We start from the raw sequence: 18,677 nt of genomic DNA on the forward strand, positions 1-18,677 counted from the left end.
TTTGGCCCATGCCCTGCATGCAGTTTTACATGATATACACTGTTCTTTCTGCCTGGAAACTGGAGATTGTCCATAGCAACCAAAAAGTGTCCCTTTACGTCAAAAGTGGCTTTAGACCAGCTAGAAAACAGCGATAGTAAATTAGAACACTTGCAGAATTGAGCGATAGTGAATCGTGGGGAAATGTATTTTATTACTATTTTTTAAAAAATTTTTTAATTATTTATTTTTATTTATTATATTATAATTTATGTTTTTGTGTTTCAAACTTTATCATACCCGGGATATCTACTAGACTCTGGTTTGGACAGATTTAAGTGTGTTATTGTTAAGATTTACAGACCTACAATATAAAACGCCAAATTTCCATGCAAAATAATTGTACCGCTTTCAGCACCTAAAATCCGAAATAATCATACCGCCAGGGAGGTTAAAACTATTTTCATTCCAACCTTCTGGCTTTAAGAAATACTCATAAAAAGAAAAAAAAGAAACAAAACAGTAGTCAATTACAACTGATTTTTGCAGGTCAAACAGAAAAAAAAATGAAATCACTCAATTCTGAGGAAAATATTATGGAATCACCATGTACTCCGCAGTTCTAAAACAAACATCTGCATCAGATTACATCTGCTAATTAGTCTGCAGTAAAAAAGAGTGCTTGCATACCTTGGTGAGCTGTTGCACCAACCTGAATCAGGGTCCAACACGAGAGATCTCAGTTGAAACAAAGGAGAGGATTATAAAACTTATTTATTTTTATTTTATTTATTTCAGGTACTTATATAGCGCCGTCAATTTACGCAGCGCTTTACATATTCATTGTACATTCACATCAGTCCCTACCCTCAAGGAGCTTACAATCTAAGGTCCCTAACTCACATTCATACATACTGGGGACAATTTAGACAGGATCCAATTAACCTACCAGCATGTCTATTGGAGTGTGGGAGGAAACCGGAGTACCCGGAGGAAACCCACGCAGGCACAGGGAGAACATGCAAACTCCAGGCAGGTAGTGTCATGGTTGGGATTCGAACCAGCGACCCTTCTTACTGCTAGGTGAGAGTGCTACCCACTAGACCACTTCTTCAAGAAGATAAATGATCACGGAATGTTGCAAAAGATGTTGGTTGTTCCCAGTCAGCTGTGTCCAAAATCTGGACCAAGTATAAATCAAATGGGAAGGTTGTTTACCTCCCTGACGGTATTCCGAGTGTGGCTCAGGCTGGATTTTCAGTACCGAAAACGATAACCCCGAGCCACACTTGGGATCGCATCGCAGGATCCTGGCAAAGTTACTTACCTTGTCCCCAGGATCCTGCGATGTCTCCCCGCAGTGTGCAGCGGTTGTGTCTCCACTTGATTCATCACAGAGCCGAGCTCCGTTCCCTGCGAGTGTCGCGATGCACGAAGACGAAGCACAGCGCCAAATTCAAAAAGTGAAACACACACAATACATACAGTACACTGTAAACTTACTGATTACATTACAGTATGAAATCATTTCACATCGCTTTTGTCCTTAGTGGTTTTTCCAGTGCACTGCATACAGTTTTATATTATATATACTGTACTATTCTTTCTGCCTGGAAACTGGAGATTGTCCATAGAAACCAAAACCATCCCTTTACATCAAAAGCGGTTTCAGACCAGCTAGAAAACAGCGATAATAAATTAGAATCACTTGCAGAATTGAGCGATAGTGATTTGTGGGGAAATTCATCATCAGACACTGAAAGTAATGACAGCGACAAATCTGTAACTGAGCACATTTCAGTGTTTTTGATTTGATTACATTATTGAATATGTTTTATTATTATTATATTATTATTTGTTATAATTATTTATAGTTATTTATTATAATTTATGATTTAGTGTTTCAAACTTTATCATACCCGGGATGTCTACTAGACTCTTGTTTGGACAGATTTAAGTATGTTATTCCTAAGAATTACAGACCTACACTATAAAACGCCAAATTTCTATGCAAAAGAATTGTACTGCTTTGAGCATCAAAAATCTGAAATAATCATACCGCCAGGGAGTTTAAAGGGAAGTGTACTGGTAGACCAAGTGTAGCACTGACCCCTGAAGGAGCTGCTGTTATTTTAATTGGGCCTGTACTCTTCTTCTATAGCCCCTTGATTTCTCTCAGTCCCCTTGACACAGCTGTGGTGTAATGTAGTGTGCGGTAAAAACCTAGAGACAATTCCACAATATACGATATAATATACCTTTGTTGTCTTTACCTTTAAACTCCAGCTTCTGGTGTAGATACAAAGGGAAACCACACTTCACACAGAAATACTTAAACAAGAATTATGTTTTACTGTATTTGTTTCGTAAAGACTACAACAGTTGTACTGTCAGACCAACGTAGTGTGACAGTCAACATATTTCAACTTACAAAGGTATTACACAGATGTAAAGTGTTTGAAATAATCTGCTAGCAATGTGTCAAAGAAAATGGGATAAATGGCAGAGTGAACTGATTTCTCTATGAGCACCGTCCCACCCTTTGCACGCTTTGTAACGGTAAAGAAATCAAATGCTAATTTCATAAAGTATAGTACAATCCCTAGGTAGCTCCCATTACTTTATATTACAGTAATTTTAACATGCCAATGAAACACAAAGCCTTGTGTTTTATGAGGCAGTCCTTCTTTTCTTCTTTCTTCTGCTAGCTATGAATAAAGTGAATTTGTAATCCAAGGGTTAACAAGCTGAATATTGAATAAATGTTATGGTACAGCAGTACTGCAACTACCTCTGATGCCGATAACACAGTACCAGATCCTCAATGAAATACAGGCCCGAGGCCTATTTTTGGCTCAGTCTAATCCTTTGACTTTGCTTTGGGGGACTATGGGTCCCAGCAACCCTGTGTTGTACAGACAAGTGTGTAAAAGTGCATCAAGGAAACTTTTGGGCAGCAGCCCTCTCACCCAACCAGGCTAGAGATGTAGAAAAGTTCTGCTCCGGTGTACAGGGTCTTGTTTCCGGCTGGCTGACGCTGCTATGCTGTTCCGCTCCGCACAACGTGACGCTCCAGGACACTCAGATGGCTCCGACAGGCTAGATGTCTCCTTCCTAGTCTTGCCTCGCCGTCAGTCCAGCTCACTGATGTGTCACAGGATCGCTGATCGGATCGCTTTGCCGTGGAGGTAGGCCGCACTTTACTGGAGACCTCACACAGATCCTCCCAGGCTGGCCATGTGTTTCCAAGAGAGTTAAGATGGCTGCGCGGAGCTCTTTTATATCCTTCCCACAATGCAGTTCTGTTCTCTTGGTGCTCATGGGAGGTCATAGGCATTGTGGGTAATTCAAGTTAATGTGAAAATGTAAATAAGATAGTCACCTCCTATTATCTTCTCACACTAACCAGAAGGAAAAAATAAAATCAAATCCATACACAATGTTGGTCACTAGATGGCGCCAGATACTAAGCTATAACATAACATTAAATTATATAGCAAAAATGTGACCGCTACACAAGGAAGACATCAAAGTGTCAAGATAGAAAACTTAAAGCAATATGCCTTGAAAACAAATGAGGAACAAATGGTCAGAGACAATGTCTGAGATCGAACTGTAGGACATCGCCTAAAGGAAATGAGATTTACATACAAAAAAGCCAAACGCAAAACCATCTTTAACACCCAAACAGAAACAAAACAAGGTTACAGCGGGCTAAAGAAAAGCAATCATGGACTGTGGATGACTGGATGGAAATTCAGCGGTGAATCACCAATCAGCATTGGGCAGGGTGATGATGCTGGAACTTTTGTTAGGTGCCCTTCCAATGAAATGTATGAAGACGACTGCCTGAAGAAAACATGCAAATTTCCACAATCATTGATGATATGGGACTGCATGTCAGGTAAAGATACGGGGGGGGGGGGGGGGAGATGACAGTCACAAAATCTTCAATAAATGCACAAGTTTATATTGAGATTTTGGACACTTTTCTTATTCCGTCAATTGAAAGGATGTTTGGTGATGATGACATCATTTTTCAGGATGAAAATGCATCTTGTCATAGGCCAAAAACCGTGAAAATGTAACTTCAAGAAAGGCATATGATGTCAATGGCATGGCCTGCAAATAGTCCGGACCTCAATCCAATTGAAAATCCATGGTGGAAAGGAAAGAAAATGGTCTATGACAAGGCTCCGACCTGCAAAGCTGATCTGGCAACTGAAATAAGAGAAAGTTGGAGCTGTTTTAAAGCCAGAGGTGGTGCAACAAAGTACTAGTGGTGTATTGTAGTGTTTTTTTCATGATTCCATTTTTTTCCCTCTGCTTGATCTGCAAAAAGAGTTGCCATTGACTACAGTTTTCTTTATTTTTTCAAGTGTTTCTTAAAGCCAGGAGGTTGGAATGTTAAATGAAAATAGTTTTGAGGCATGTCTGCGATTAGTTTTTTTCTACACAATTAAACAATTGAATGACCATTTTCCAAGAGTGGTGATTCCATATTTTTTGCCAGGGGTTGTAGGTGTATGCCATTAACATACCTCATGAAGCCTGTCTGGAATACTCCCAGGATGTTGCCAAGCTAGGCCTAGCTATTACTGTTCCCCTCCACCATTCAGGAGTGAGTTTAGAGCTATTGCATCGGGAGAGAAAGAGTACATGTGAGCGGGTTTAAATCAGAAAAAGAGCTTGCTCCTGGGATGGTTAGGGTGAAGGTGGCCTTGCTCAGCAGCCTCCTGGGAGTTTTTAGGTCAGGCTTCATGAGCTACATAAATAGCCTACACCTATAGCAAGGGCATTATTTAATTTTGGTTTACCAACAACTATGTAATTAAAGAGCTTACTTGGTTGCTTAGGCTTTGTTTGTGTTATCTGTGTTTGTTTGGTTTCTCCTAAACCTAGGACATGGATTGCTTCTGTCTGCACTCCTCTTTCTCTCTTCACCGGACATGGAGGCAGCAGCAGGAGCCATTGGCTCATGTACCTGTCAATTAAACTTTGTGAGAAGGGAGTGGGGGGTGAGGCCAAGCCACCCTGTGTGCGTCAATGGATGCACATAGCCCGGCTCAGGGGGCAGGCCCGTGTGAGTGCCCCCATAGCAAGTAGCTTGCTATGGGGGCACTTGGAAGGGAGGAAGAGACAGAACCTTTTAAAACCATTTTAAATACCGCTTCAGCTGCCTATAAATATGGATACCATATTACCACCCGGGCCATTCCTTCAGAGTCCTGTGTCATGAACGGCGGCTCCTGTGCGCATGCTTGGGAGTGACATCATCGCGGGTCCAGAAACTCACACAGCCGGAGTCTGCAAACCCCGAACGAAGACAGGTGAAGATGGAAGCCCTGCCAGTGGTGACAGCTCGCCGCTGGAAGGGCTTCATTCTAAGGTAAGTTTCACATAATGTGCTAGTATGCGATGCATACTAGCACACTATAATTTTACCTTGCAGGTTAAAAATAAAAATTTGCCCATGGTTTACTACCGCTTTAAATGTCCTTTATTTTAAGCATTTATTTTGATGACAAAAACACTTCAATATTAAACTGTTTTCATTATCTTTTCTGCAGGTGTCAAAAGATGACAGAAGTGATATTGAATCCAGTTCAGAAGATGAAGACTCACCACCCCGCGTACAAAAACCTCATAACTCCAGCACTAACGGGGTGAACGGTACTAACGGAATTAATGGTTATCTGACGGCTGGAACCTCTTCAGATGAGCATTAAACTGTCTTCAATGGAACAATAAACTGTTTGCTACTGGAACCATTTAGTCAATTGTGAATGACCTTGCTCCGTAATATCTCTGCAACAGAATCCAGTATAGGAATATCAAGCATTTGAATAGTGCACTAACATTTTATTTTTTATTATTTTTTCTTCTATATTTTTAAGTTTGTGACTGATAGAAAAAGCACTAGTCTATGTGCGTGTGAGCATGCTTTATGTTTTGGTAACTGCTGCAAATGAGTCAGTATTTTCATATGCTTGAATGTTATTTATTTTTTTGTATTTGCTTTAAATTTCAGAGTGAAACGTTTTATGGTATTATTTTAATTTTTTTAATTTTTAGTGATGACTGTGATAAAGCTCTATGATATTTTTTTGATTAAGACAGTGTTTATAATCATTGATATAATATGTGCACATAGCCAAACACACTTTACTGTGGAATGAACAGTCCTGTAATTTTTACAGTGGTGGACACACAGTACCTATACACAAAGGGGAAAGATAATAGCTCATTAAGTGCTGAACAAAAGTTTGTGACATTTCTTTCAAGCGATATATCCGTTGCTGGCAACAGGGGTGGCTTGCCATATTTATCATCCAAACAAAATTTACAGGTGCCGCTCAAGGCTTCACCAGGTTCTCTTATGTAGCAACCGCTTGGGGTGCAGACAAGGATAGAGCTCGTCCCAGCTCTAGACATCTAATGGAAAAGGGAAAAGCCCTGGAAGTCGCACATCTCTGCAAAACCCTGCAAGAAGGAATACAACACGCCCCAACTCCCAGGGACACGCCCCCAACGCATTTCACTCTGTCAGCAGAGCTTAGTCATGACTAAGCTCCGTGGGCAGAGTGAAACTGGTTGGGGGCGTTGTCTGGTTGGAGCCCAGGCTGAGGCTGTCATACACCTTCTTAAAGGGGTTTGCAGAGATGTGCGACTTTCCAGGACTTTTCCCTTTTCCATGACATATTTATCATCTGTTACAAAAGAGCATCATGTGAAAAAAAAAATACCTTCCTTCATCACTGACACGTGCACATTTTTTTTTTAATCAAAAAAGGTTTTATTGTGAAAAGAAAAAGGCGTAAAACACATACAATCAAGTATAGACTCCATGCATAGTAGACAATCAAAGATTTGTTTTCGTCTCATAAAGTATGAACTTGTTAGCATAGAGTCCACGCCAACCTGACAGTGGTTTCTACACCTTAGATAAAGTAACAATAAAATCCGAACAAACGTAAACAGTATTAATAAAGAAAAGAATTTTCAATTTTTTACACTTGCACCTTTTGACTAATAGAGATTATCAAATAGTCCTTAACTGGCCATAAACAAGCTCTTCCAAGTAGTTCCATAAGCTGTACTGATTGTCATGCTCCTTTTTGATTAGTAAATTGTCCATTTAAAATATTAGGACATATAGGCTACATTGTCTGTAGAAAAAAATATTGATTTGAACTGCTTTAAAGGGACTCTGTCACCCTGCCCTACCTTGGCAATGGGATAGAGTTTCTTTAAAGCACACCCCTTGACCCACTTATACTCACCTTCTACGTCATGGGTGCTCAACCTGTGGCCCTCCAGCTGTTGCAGAACTACAAGTCCCATGAGACATTGCAAGCTGCTGACAGTTGTAAGCATGACTCCCAAAGGCAGAGACATGATGGGACTTGTAGTTCCGCAACAGCAGGAGGGCCACAGGTTGAGCACCTATGTTCTACGTGGTCTCCAGCTTCGATGCTCTGTGGGTGCTCAAGGGTATAAGGGAAGCATGTAACCTCATCCCAGAATGCGGCCATTTATGTCCAAACACTATCATGTGAGAAAGGAGGATGTCACAAACCCTGTGTATGCTCTAAAAATATTCAACGGTATACTTACACAGGGTTTGACTCCTGGCTGGGACCAGAGCGGAAAGGTTGGGGAGCATGGTGAAGGTGCGTAGTATAAGCGATTAGGGGACTTTCAAGGGAAGCTAAAGGGACAAAGTGACAGATTCTCCACGCCTAACTCGCTCATCCATGTCTTCATGCTAGACGTGTGCACTGACAAAAAATGTATTTGTTTTCGTTTCATTTGTTTTTCTGCTTTTTTTGGAAATTCTATAATTCGGAAATTCGAAATTTTGGTAATTGAAAAATTCTGAGATTTCGGAATTAACGAGTTTGTCAAAATTCGTTAAAAAAGGAATTTGGAACTAAACGAATTGCACATGTCTACTTCATGCACAGTCATGTTGGAACAGGAAGGGCCATCCCCAAACTGTTAACACAAAGCTGGGGGCATGAAATTGTCCAAAATGTCTTAGTATGCTGACTCCTTAAGAGTTCCCTTTACTGGAGTTAAGGGACCAAGCCGAACCCCTGAAAAACAACCCCACACCATAATCCCCCCTCCACCAAATGATTTTGACCAGTGCATAAAGTAAGGTCCGTAACGACTGGGATGAGCAATTTTGTGGTGGAGGAACTTGACTGGCCTGCACAGAGTCCTGACCTCAACCCAACAGAACACCTTTGGGATGAATTAGAGCAGAGACTGCGAGCCAGGCCTTCTCATCCAACATCAGTGCCTGATCTCACAAATGCCCTTCTGGAAGAATGGTCAAACATTCCCATAGACACACTCCTAAACCTTGTGGACAGCCTTCCCAGAAGAGTTGAAGCTGTTATAGCTGCAAAGAGCGGGCCAACTCAATATTGAACCCTATGGGCTGAGACTGAGATGCCATTAACGTTCATGTGCGTGTAAAAGCAGGTGTCCCAATACTTTTGACAATATAGTGTAGTTAGTTTGGACCAAGGTGGTCCAACAGAACTATTTAAACTTTACTAAAAGTTGGAGATCAGCTTTAAGGCACCTTATTGATCTGACCAGAGATACTCCTGATTGTCTTATCCACATAAGGGACCTTACTATTCCTCTTTACCACTTCAAGAATTTTCTTTGATTTCTCTGCTCTTATCCCTCTACCTTGCTCTCCATTATACCACACACTGCCACTTTTTATACATTGGACAGTATTATGGAAGCTCGGCAGTAGAACACCTTGGCAATGATCTGGGCCATCAATAGAACAGCTAGGTGATGTAAAATAGAGGGGAGTCATGACCCCATCAGTCTTTTCCAGGTAGAGGTGTACAGGCTGAGATTTCTGTATTAGAACATCAAAGAAAAACAATTACACAAAGTTCTGATGATCAATAGTGTTTTATGGCAGGATTCATGAACATAACACCCATACTGCTCTAGGCTAATGTGCCATATACACAGGTCTGTATTGTGGCTGATTGGTACTACAGTAAAGCAATATTGAGGATCAGAGCTTAGTTTGTGTTCAAACTTTTATGACAACTTATTTTATATGCAAGATGTATTAATAAAATTGTTGCATATATATGTGAATGTTCCAGGAGCTTTGCTGAAATGAGATTTTGCATGGTTTACTCTTTTTGGTAAACCCATTGCAGGGCGCGGTCAGCCTGTACACTGAGAACAAAAGCTTCTTGTATAAAAATTAGAGTAGAGGAAAAGTTTGGGGTGTTGCTTATAGTAACTAATCAGGTTCCAGGTGTTATTTTCTAATGCAGGGCAATAAGTCAAAGCACATCGTGGAAAAGCCACATAGGTACGGAACAAGGTTGGTAGAATTCTGGGATGGAGGGGACTGCCATCTATATTTTTACCTACTCAAAAAATCTTATGTAAGGCGGTAAACATTAAACAGTAACAGTACACATTATACAGTACATGTTGATTTGCACTGAGATAATAATTGTTTTATATGAGAGTTATTAAACCTTGCTGTCACAAAATTCTTTGGCCATTAGGTGGACCATCCATGGTGGTATATTATGAAATCCAGCTATGAACAACACTTGCATCATCAGAAGCTGTTTAGTAAATTTAGAAGAGAAGTATTTGCCTAGGTGGATGCAGCATTGGTACGATGTGGCATCTGTTCCCCGCCCGCTCTAAGACAGAACCGAGCAATCAAACACTGCCGATCGCTCAGCTCTCAGGGCTCCTGAGCAGAGAGCTGTTGACTGTCAGTCCCCTCTCTCGGCTCTGCCCCCCCCCACTCACTGGAGCGCTGGGCTGTGGAGGGGGTGGGAGCAGCCGGCTCAGGCTCTCAGCAACTCACTGAGAGGCTGAGTCTGGTGCCGGTCCAGGCATGTGAGTGAATTCCGACTTCATTGTCGCGATCTTGCCCCAGGCTGGACCAGCTCTGTGACCTCAGCCAACAGCGGGCTTCAGCCCACTGTCGGTTGAAAACAAGGCACTCCTGTGATCCACAGGAGAAGTAAAACCAAACGAGCTTTGGCTATATTCTTCCTTTAAACATACACGTGAGTTCTATGCAGGTATTCTCATAAGTAATTACTATTGTTTTAATATGTGATGTGTATTTTTGGTTTAATGCTAACTTGCGCCTTGGCCATGCAAGACATAACAAGCTGCTAGCCCTACCAGTAGCCAATACTTTTTTTTCTTTGCTTCCCCTGCTGCTCCATTCAGGGAATAAAGAAAAAAAACAAGTACTTCCGGGTATAAAGAAGCATGTGATTCACTCCCCTTCCTCTCATGTGAGCTTAGGGACTAGCCATTCAGGCACCCAGCACTGTCACATGTGGATGGGATAGGGAAAGAGTCCATAGCCCTGTGTAAGCTCCAATTTTCTTATGGAAGCATACACATGGCTAACTCTGCTAAAAGGGACAGGAGAAGTGCAAATGAATAGGAAAAGCACAGGTACACCTGTGGGCTGGATTATTTTATTTTTTTTTATTTATTTCAGGTACTTATATAGCGCCGTCAATTTACGCAGCGCTTTACATATATATATTATACATTCACATCAGTCCCTATACCCTCAAGGAGCTTACAATCTAAGGTCCCTAACTCACATTCATACCTATACTAGGGCCGATTTAGACAGGATCCAATTAACCTACCAGCATGTCTTTGGAGTGTGCATGTAAACTAACCACAAGATGGTATTAAATGTAACGCGAGTTGCCTGCACGTGTTTTTTTTTCCCTAGTAGTTTTAGACCCGCTAGATCCAGGGTTCACGGGTATGCAACGCAGTAGTGAGTTACAACAAGCTGAAACTTAAGGCTGGGATCACACCATTGCAAATTCGATGCGGGACCACCGCATCCAATTCACAATAGCAGGAGATTTTGGCCGTCTCGCTACGGAGCCAGTTTGCATATCTCGGCAGCAGGTCCGGTGCGTTTTACAGAAAAACGCTATGCGTTTTTTGGTACGTTTCAGGTCCTAATTTAGCCCAAAATTCCAGCTGAAATTGGACCTGAAACGGTGAACCAGAATGCACCAGACCCCTGCTATGAGCTGCATGCAGCTCATATGTGAACCGAGCCTTATGCCGCGTACACACGACCGGTTTTGCAACCATCAGAATAAACTCCGAAGATTTCTCTGACGGAACTCCGACGGAATTCCATTCAAGCGTTCTTGTCTACACACAGTCAAACCAAAGTCTGACCAAAGTCCGACTGTCCAGAACGCGGTGACATACAGCACGTACAACGGGACTAGAAAAAGGAAGTTCAATAGCCAGTAGTCAATAGCTTCCGTCTCGTATTTGCTTCAGAGCATGCGTCGTTTTTGGTCTGTCGGAACAGCATACAGACGAGCGGTTATCCCAATAGGAATTGGTTCCGTCGGAAATATTTAAAACATGTTCTATTTCTAGGTCCGTCAAAATTTTCGAAAAAAAAGTCAGATGAGGCACACACACGGGCGGAATATACAATGAAAAGCTTCCGTCTGACTTTTTCTGTTGGACATTCCGCTCGTGTGTAAGCGACTTTAAACATTGGTTTGCCTCCTCCCATACTCATTACTTAATTGGCTCATGGGTTACCTAGTAGAGGAAATGAACCACAGCATAATTACGCTGGGCCTTGTTGCACTCTTGAAAGAAAAGTATGCAGGCGCTTAGAGACAACTTCTGTACGTATCATCCTGCATCCAGGTCCCATCTTGCTTAAAATGCCCTTCAGTGTGCATTAGTTCATTATGCCAAATTTGGCTTTTAATTAATTCAGTTCAATGTGCAGTGTTGATGTGTAAAATGTATTGCCTTTTAGCAACCGATCGGATTTTAATTTACTTTGGGCAGGTCAGTTGGGATTGTGGCAAGCTTTGGATTACTGCATTTTGGAAATCATAAATTCTATTGTACGTGATCATCCCTACTGAATAAGGCAGAATAGAATAGTAATTTGATTTTCTAAATAACTGTTAACAAAGAGGCCACAGGTATTTGATGCAAAATTCAACTCTGCTTGAGCATTTTAGGTGGAATGTGACATGGTTCTCTGCCAGATCTTAACCATTGCTTAGAGACCCTTGGAAACATCTCCCCTGCTCTTTGAAAAGTTATAAAAGAGCTGAGCTCTGCTTTTTTTCAGCCCAGCTACTCTGGTCATGGGATTAGGTGAATTTTCCATATATCCTTATGGGGAATCAAGTAAAGGTTGCAGCACATAAAAATAATAATGAAAGACTCAGCAAGGAACATACAATGCCCCACTGTACTGAAAACTGCTCTACAGCAAGTCCACTAACCTATAGCAACTGATCAGAACACAAACTTTAAAGTTTAAGTTGAAATCTGCTTGGTTGTTAGGGGTAACTGCACACCATTTTTTGGTATTAAAAAAGAAGTGATTGCGTGTACCTGTCAGCTACACTTTGGTTCAGCACTTGTTTTAAAAGCAGTATTCTGTTAAACTTCCTCTCCCCAACAAATGCTTCTGTTTGATGCTGTTAATGATAATTTTAGTGCACATGCTGCTTGCAAGAGAAGTCAAAAATCAGTTCTGTATGTTCCAGTAATCTACACATTGGGTATTCAAAGTGTCTGATGTCATTCATTCTTTCTTATAGCAATAAGATATTGTATTATATTGTACCAATAATGTAAAACTCAGGGGGTGTAATAATGGCATTATCTGCTCAAAGATTCCCCTAAGCAGTATGTATAGGAGTGACTAATAAAAAAGTGCTCCTGTTTAAGGCTTCTCTATTGTTCTTTTTATTTCCATCCATGTGATCACAACTCTGACGTTTGCAAAAGAATCAAATGGGATTAGGTTTTTGCAGCATTCTCAGTACTTTTTCAGTGAATATCCAGTGTTAAAATTCTATTTTTTTGTTTTAAATGGAGTTTTCCACAAAGGAGTTTTATTTACAAAAGTAAATACCATGTGACAGCACTCAGACTGTGTAATTGGCCACTTGGGCACCCAGTGCTGCACTATGGGTGAAAGGGGAGGGTCACATTCCCAAATTATTGGATAATTTACTTCTCTCTGATGGCTAAACAAAGTGATTCGAAGGGTGAAGGGAGGGTGAGCAGAAGCCTTTTTTTGAAGAAAAAGAAAAACCGAAAATGCACCTAGTGGACTTTTGATACAATCTTATTTTGCTCAAATGTTTGCATCAAAAATAACAAGTGGGACAAAATAAAGGCTTACAGGGGGAGCAGGGAACAGGTCTTCCAACAATGTTGAAATGCATACACAAAGGGTGTCATAGAAACATAAAGTTTACTAGTTAGGAAGACAAAATCTACCAAAAGTCAGGCAACACCATCTTGGAGCTTCTAGAGGATAGCCAAAGAAATGAATAACCTTGTCAGATAAATTTGGTGTCGCCCTCCTGTAGAATCAAAGTGTCAGTTGCGAAAAGTGAGCTGACTGGTTCGCTAGTTGGAAAAGGGGTCGTATTTTAATCACTACAGCTGGTATTTCAAGTTGGATAAGAAAACTGCAAGAAGAGTAGGAAAGAGAAAGAGGAGATGAGGAAGAATAAGGAGGGAAGCGGGGATGGTCCAGACACTCCATCATGGCTCATAAGATGCCGTGGAAAAGTCCTCCGTAATCCATCCAAGCCTGAAATGGTGCGTTGAACCGAAACAAAGACCACGAGATCCAAGTTTGTTTAAACTTCCTCCCTATCCATTTCCTGCGATAGCAGACGTTCGAGGTCCCTAATGGAGTGGAGCTCATTAGCCCATTTCACAAGGGGGGGGGTGGGGGGGGGTGGTGGTTGTTTTCCAATATGAGCGCCTAGCAGACTTTAAAGACACCAATTCAAATGTATTAAAAACATAAAATTGTATTGTTGTACACTTAGTTAAAAAATATAAGTTAAAATTACAGCAGATTTATAACCAATATTTAAAATAAATCAAACTCAAGTAAGGTATGTCACACCCCCAGTACATATAACCATAAACAACATGCATATATCCATAAAGATACTTAGTATATAAATATCAACGTATATGTTGTATCAAACTGGGGTGAAACTCAACGCATTTCTCGGAATCAGTTTTGCTTCTTCAAAAGCTGGGTGAGGTGTAAGATCTAAAGCAAATAAGAGTATGTTACAAAATGCAATATAATAATCATACAAACAACAACACATATTATGACCAGCTGTTACTAGGTAAGCTAAAGTGCCCATATACCATATATAGGTTATCCCCCCCCCCCCTTCAGTCCATCATGAACGCTGCTGCCAGGCTCATCCACCTTACAAACTGCTCAGCGCCTGCTACCCCTCTCTGCCAATCCCTCCATTGGCTGCCACTCAACCAACAAATTAAATTCAAGATACTAACAGTGACTTACAAAGCCATCCACAACCTGGCCCTCAGCTACATCTCTAAAATGGTCTCAAAATACCAACCAAATCGTCCTCTTCGCTCCTCCCAAGACCTCCTGCACTCTAGCTCCCTTGTCACCTCATCCCATGCAAAAACAGAAAAGAGTGGGAACAAGGGGACAGTGGCTGATGTTGGCCCAGCAATATTCCCACCCCGGAAAAGACTGGACTATATCGGTACAGATAGACAACAATAAAAATTAATAATTAAAAGGTTTATTACAAAGAAGAAAAATACATGTTGTACTTGTTAAAATTGCAAAAACAGAGGCTCGGGAATGCCCCAGGGACATCTGTAGTTACAGGGTATAGAATGGTCTGGTTCTCGACTAGTTTTGCGGTATTACCGCTTCCTCAGGAGGACCAATCTATGGGATAGATAATAGGAATAATACAAACATAATACATACAAACATGGTAATGCAGCATGTAAAAACCAACATAACCTAAGAGGTAAATACAAAAATGGCTTACCCTATATTTAGGTGAATGTGTGCGGCACCTAGCTGCCCAAACAAAACTCTACCCCCCCTTTTCCCCCCCCCTCTCCCATCCCTTTCTTCCTCCCCCCCCCTTTCCCCTTCCCCCCCCCCATCCTAATCATCCCTTCCCCTATTTTTCCTCCCCGATCTCTACCCCTCTCCTTTCTCCCTTCTTATTCCCTTCTTTTCTTTTTGCCCTTATTTATCTCCCTCCCCTATGCTAACGGCCAATCTTTTTTGCCCCTAACCAACTGATATACTAGAGAAAAAACGGGGGTTATTCCTGCGCTACCAGTTGGGAAAGTCGGTCTACTAATCAATTGTTTGAGACTGTATACAACTTCTCTTTTTGGAAAGCTGCATGCACCGAACAAAACAAGGGCTCAAACACCAGCCCAAAACACAATGGTACAAGAGAGAGGGGGGTGGTGCTGCGCTAACCAGAGGTGTCTCTGCTTGTAGGAATAGATATTATATCCTGATATCCATAGATCACAAAAATTTAAATAGTGAAAAACGTCAGAAAATCGCATGAGTTGAAATAAAGAATATGCATAGATGTGGTGATTCAAAATTAAATATGTAGATCCAATCAATATTTCTAGATATAAGAATAAATACTGGTGTATAAGTTAATTAAAAAAGTAATAACAACCAATTATACATATATTGAAGATGGGTAGAAATTCAATATAGCCAATAGTGCTCGTGCTCTTGTGCCTAAAAACTCAAACTTAAATTCATACATATGTTAAAGTGCAACAATGGGATAATGGATAAAGATGAACAGTCATAAATCAAGTGAAAAAATAAAAACCAAGTGAGGTAAACAAAGAAAACGGAATGGTCGCTTGATCCAGGGGATAAACGAAATAGGCTGATGTATGTCTTAAATAGTCTCTCCCATAAGCATAGATTGGCGGCCATTTTGTTGTAGCCGCGCCAGCGATCATTAGGTCACCCATGTGCGCGGCCATTTTCTTGATTGGTAAAAGGTCTAGCTAATGTATTCAGTGGGAGGAGATCGAATTGTTAGTGTGTTTCCTTGGTGATAGGGCGGAACGCCCTTGTCTCGTTTGTATATCTTTCAGAGGTGGTTTGTTAAACCACATCGAATTCTGTGAGGATGCAGACCCATTAGCATGTAATTAAAATGAAGGGCTAATTATGGGTTCTGTTTCTCTGTGGCAATGTGAAAAGGGCATGTATAAAAATCTTTATTACAAATATTAAACTTTAAAAAACCGAAGAGCCCTCAGGTTCTTAGTATGAAAACTTGTAAGCGACTTCAGGGATATATTGATTGGTAACAGGGACCAGTTTCTTCGGTATAGAATTATATAAAAACGTGTATATAAAAAACGTGGTAATAGGTACTTCACAGGGAGGTAATGGAATAGGCTTATTTCCCCTATCCTGTAAACAATACACTTGGTATGCAAGGGGGAGACAGGGGGGGGGGGGGGGATGGGGGGGGGGGGGCAACTTCACAATATAGTTGCACTGTTGCACAGGGTCGCAATACAAGGATCAAGCGACCATTCCGTTTTCTTTGTTTACCTCACTTGGTTTTTATTTTTTCACTTGATTTATGACTGTTCATCTTTATCCATTATCCCATTGTTGCACTTTAACATATGTATGAATTTAAGTTTGAGTTTTTAGGCACAAGAGCACGAGCACTATTGGCTATATTGAATTTCTACCCATCTTCAATATATGTATAATTGGTTGTTATTACTTTTTTAATTAACTTATACACCAGTATTTATTCTTATATCTAGAAATATTGATTGGATCTACATATTTAATTTTGAATCACCACATCTATGCATATTCTTTATTTCAACTCATGCGATTTTCTGACGTTTTTCACTATTTAAATTTTTGTGATCTATGGATATCAGGATATAATATCTATTCCTACAAGCAGAGACACCTCTGGTTAGCGCAGCACCACCCCCCTCTCTCTTGTACAACTGATATACTAGACCCCTTAATTGCTATTTTCAGGGAATGCCGTACAATCCCCCTTGTCCGCCGCGGGGGAGTTTTGTTTGGGCAGCTGGGTGCCGCACACATTCACCTAAATATAGGGTAAGCCATTTTTGTATTTACCTCTTAGGTTATGTTGGTTTTTACATGCTGCATTACCATGTTTGTATGTATTATGTTTGTATTATTCCTATTATCTATCCCATAGATTGGTCCTCCTGAGGAAGCGGTAATACCGCGAAACTAGTCGAGAACCAGACCATTCTATACCCTGTAACTACAGATGTCCCTGGGGCATTCCCGAGCCTCTGTTTTTGCAATTTTAACAAGTACAACATGTATTTTTCTTCTTTGTAATAAACCTTTTAATTATTAATTTTTATTGTTGTCTATCTGTACCGATATAGTCCAGTCTTTTCCGGGGTGGGAATATTGCTGGGCCAACATCAGCCACTGTCCCCTTGTTCCCACTCTTTTCTGTTTTTGCATATTAATTTGGATGATGGTACGTTTTTATAAACAATTGTTACTTTCTATTACATGAGGCTATACTCAAAATTTGTGCACCTCATCCCATGCTCGCCTCCTGGACTTCTTCCGAGCCTCTCCCATCCTCTGGAATGTTCTACCCCAAACGGTCCGACTATCTCCTACTTTGTCTACTTTCAAACAATCCCTGAAAACTCATTTCTTCAGAGCAGCCTATCTGGCCCCCACCTAACAACTGTACATTTATTTTACCCATCAGCACATCCCCCACATTTATTACCTCTTGTATCTCTTGACCCTCCCTCTTAGATTGTAAGCACTAACAAGCAGGGCCCTCTGATTCCTACTGTATTAAAGTGTATTGTATTTACTGATGTAAGAGGGACTCCACTGGGACACCAGATGTAAGAGGAACTCCGCTGGGACACTGATGTAAGAGGGACTCCAGTGGGACAGTGATGTAAGAGGGATTCCGCTGGGACACTGATGTAAGAGGGACTCCACTGGGGACACCTGATGTAGGAGGGACTCCACTGGGGACACCTGATGTAGGAGGGATTCCACTGGGGACACCTGATGTAAGAGGGACTCTACTGCCTGGGGACACCTGATGTAAGAGGAACTCCACTGGGGAAACTGATGTAAGAGGGACTCCACTGGGACACCTGATGTAAGAGGGACTCCACTGGGACACTGAAGTAAGAGGGACTCCACTGGGGACATCTAATGTAAGAGGAACACCGCTGGAACACTGATGTAAGAGGGACTCCACCGGGGACACTGATGTAAGAGGGACTCCACTGGGGACACTGATGTAAGAGGAACTCCGCTGGGACACTGATGTAAGTGGGACTCTGCTGGGACACTGATGTAAGAGGGACTCCACTGGGAGACTGATGTAAGAGGGACTCCACTTGGGACACTAATGTAAGAGGGACTCCGCTGTGACACTGATGTAAGAGAGACTCCACTGGGGACACTGATGTAAGAGGGACTCCACTGGGACACCTGATGTAAAAAGGACTCCGCTGAGACACTGATGTAAGAGGGACTCCACTGGGGACATCTGATGTAAGAGGGACTCTGCTGGGACACTGATGTAAGAGGGACTCTGCTGGGACACTGATGTAAGAGGGACTCCACTGGGGACAATGGTGTAAGACGGACTCCACTGGAACACTGATGTAAGAGGGACTCTGCTGGGACACTGATGTAAGAGGGACTCCGCTGGGGACACTGATGTAATAGGGACTCCACTGGGACACTGATGTAAGAGGGACTCCACTGGGAC

At 41.5% G+C, this 18,677-nt stretch overlaps 1 protein-coding gene across 2 annotated transcripts in view; it reads left to right on the plus strand.

Moving 5' to 3' along the window:
• Positions 1 to 12,764, plus strand: part of CERS6 (ceramide synthase 6) — a 344,416-nt gene extending 331,652 nt beyond the window's left edge. For both annotated transcript variants that reach the window (XM_073633995.1, XM_073633994.1), the window contains one exon: positions 5,550 to 12,764. In XM_073633995.1, the coding sequence (XP_073490096.1) occupies positions 5,550 to 5,708 (159 nt within the window). In that variant the 3' untranslated portion in view covers positions 5,709 to 12,764. The remainder of the gene's footprint in view (positions 1 to 5,549) is intronic.
• The last annotated feature ends 5,913 nt before the right edge of the window (positions 12,765 to 18,677 follow it).

This window comes from Aquarana catesbeiana, linkage group LG06 (assembly GCF_042186555.1).
Source record: "Aquarana catesbeiana isolate 2022-GZ linkage group LG06, ASM4218655v1, whole genome shotgun sequence".
NCBI lineage: Eukaryota > Metazoa > Chordata > Amphibia > Anura > Ranidae > Aquarana > Aquarana catesbeiana.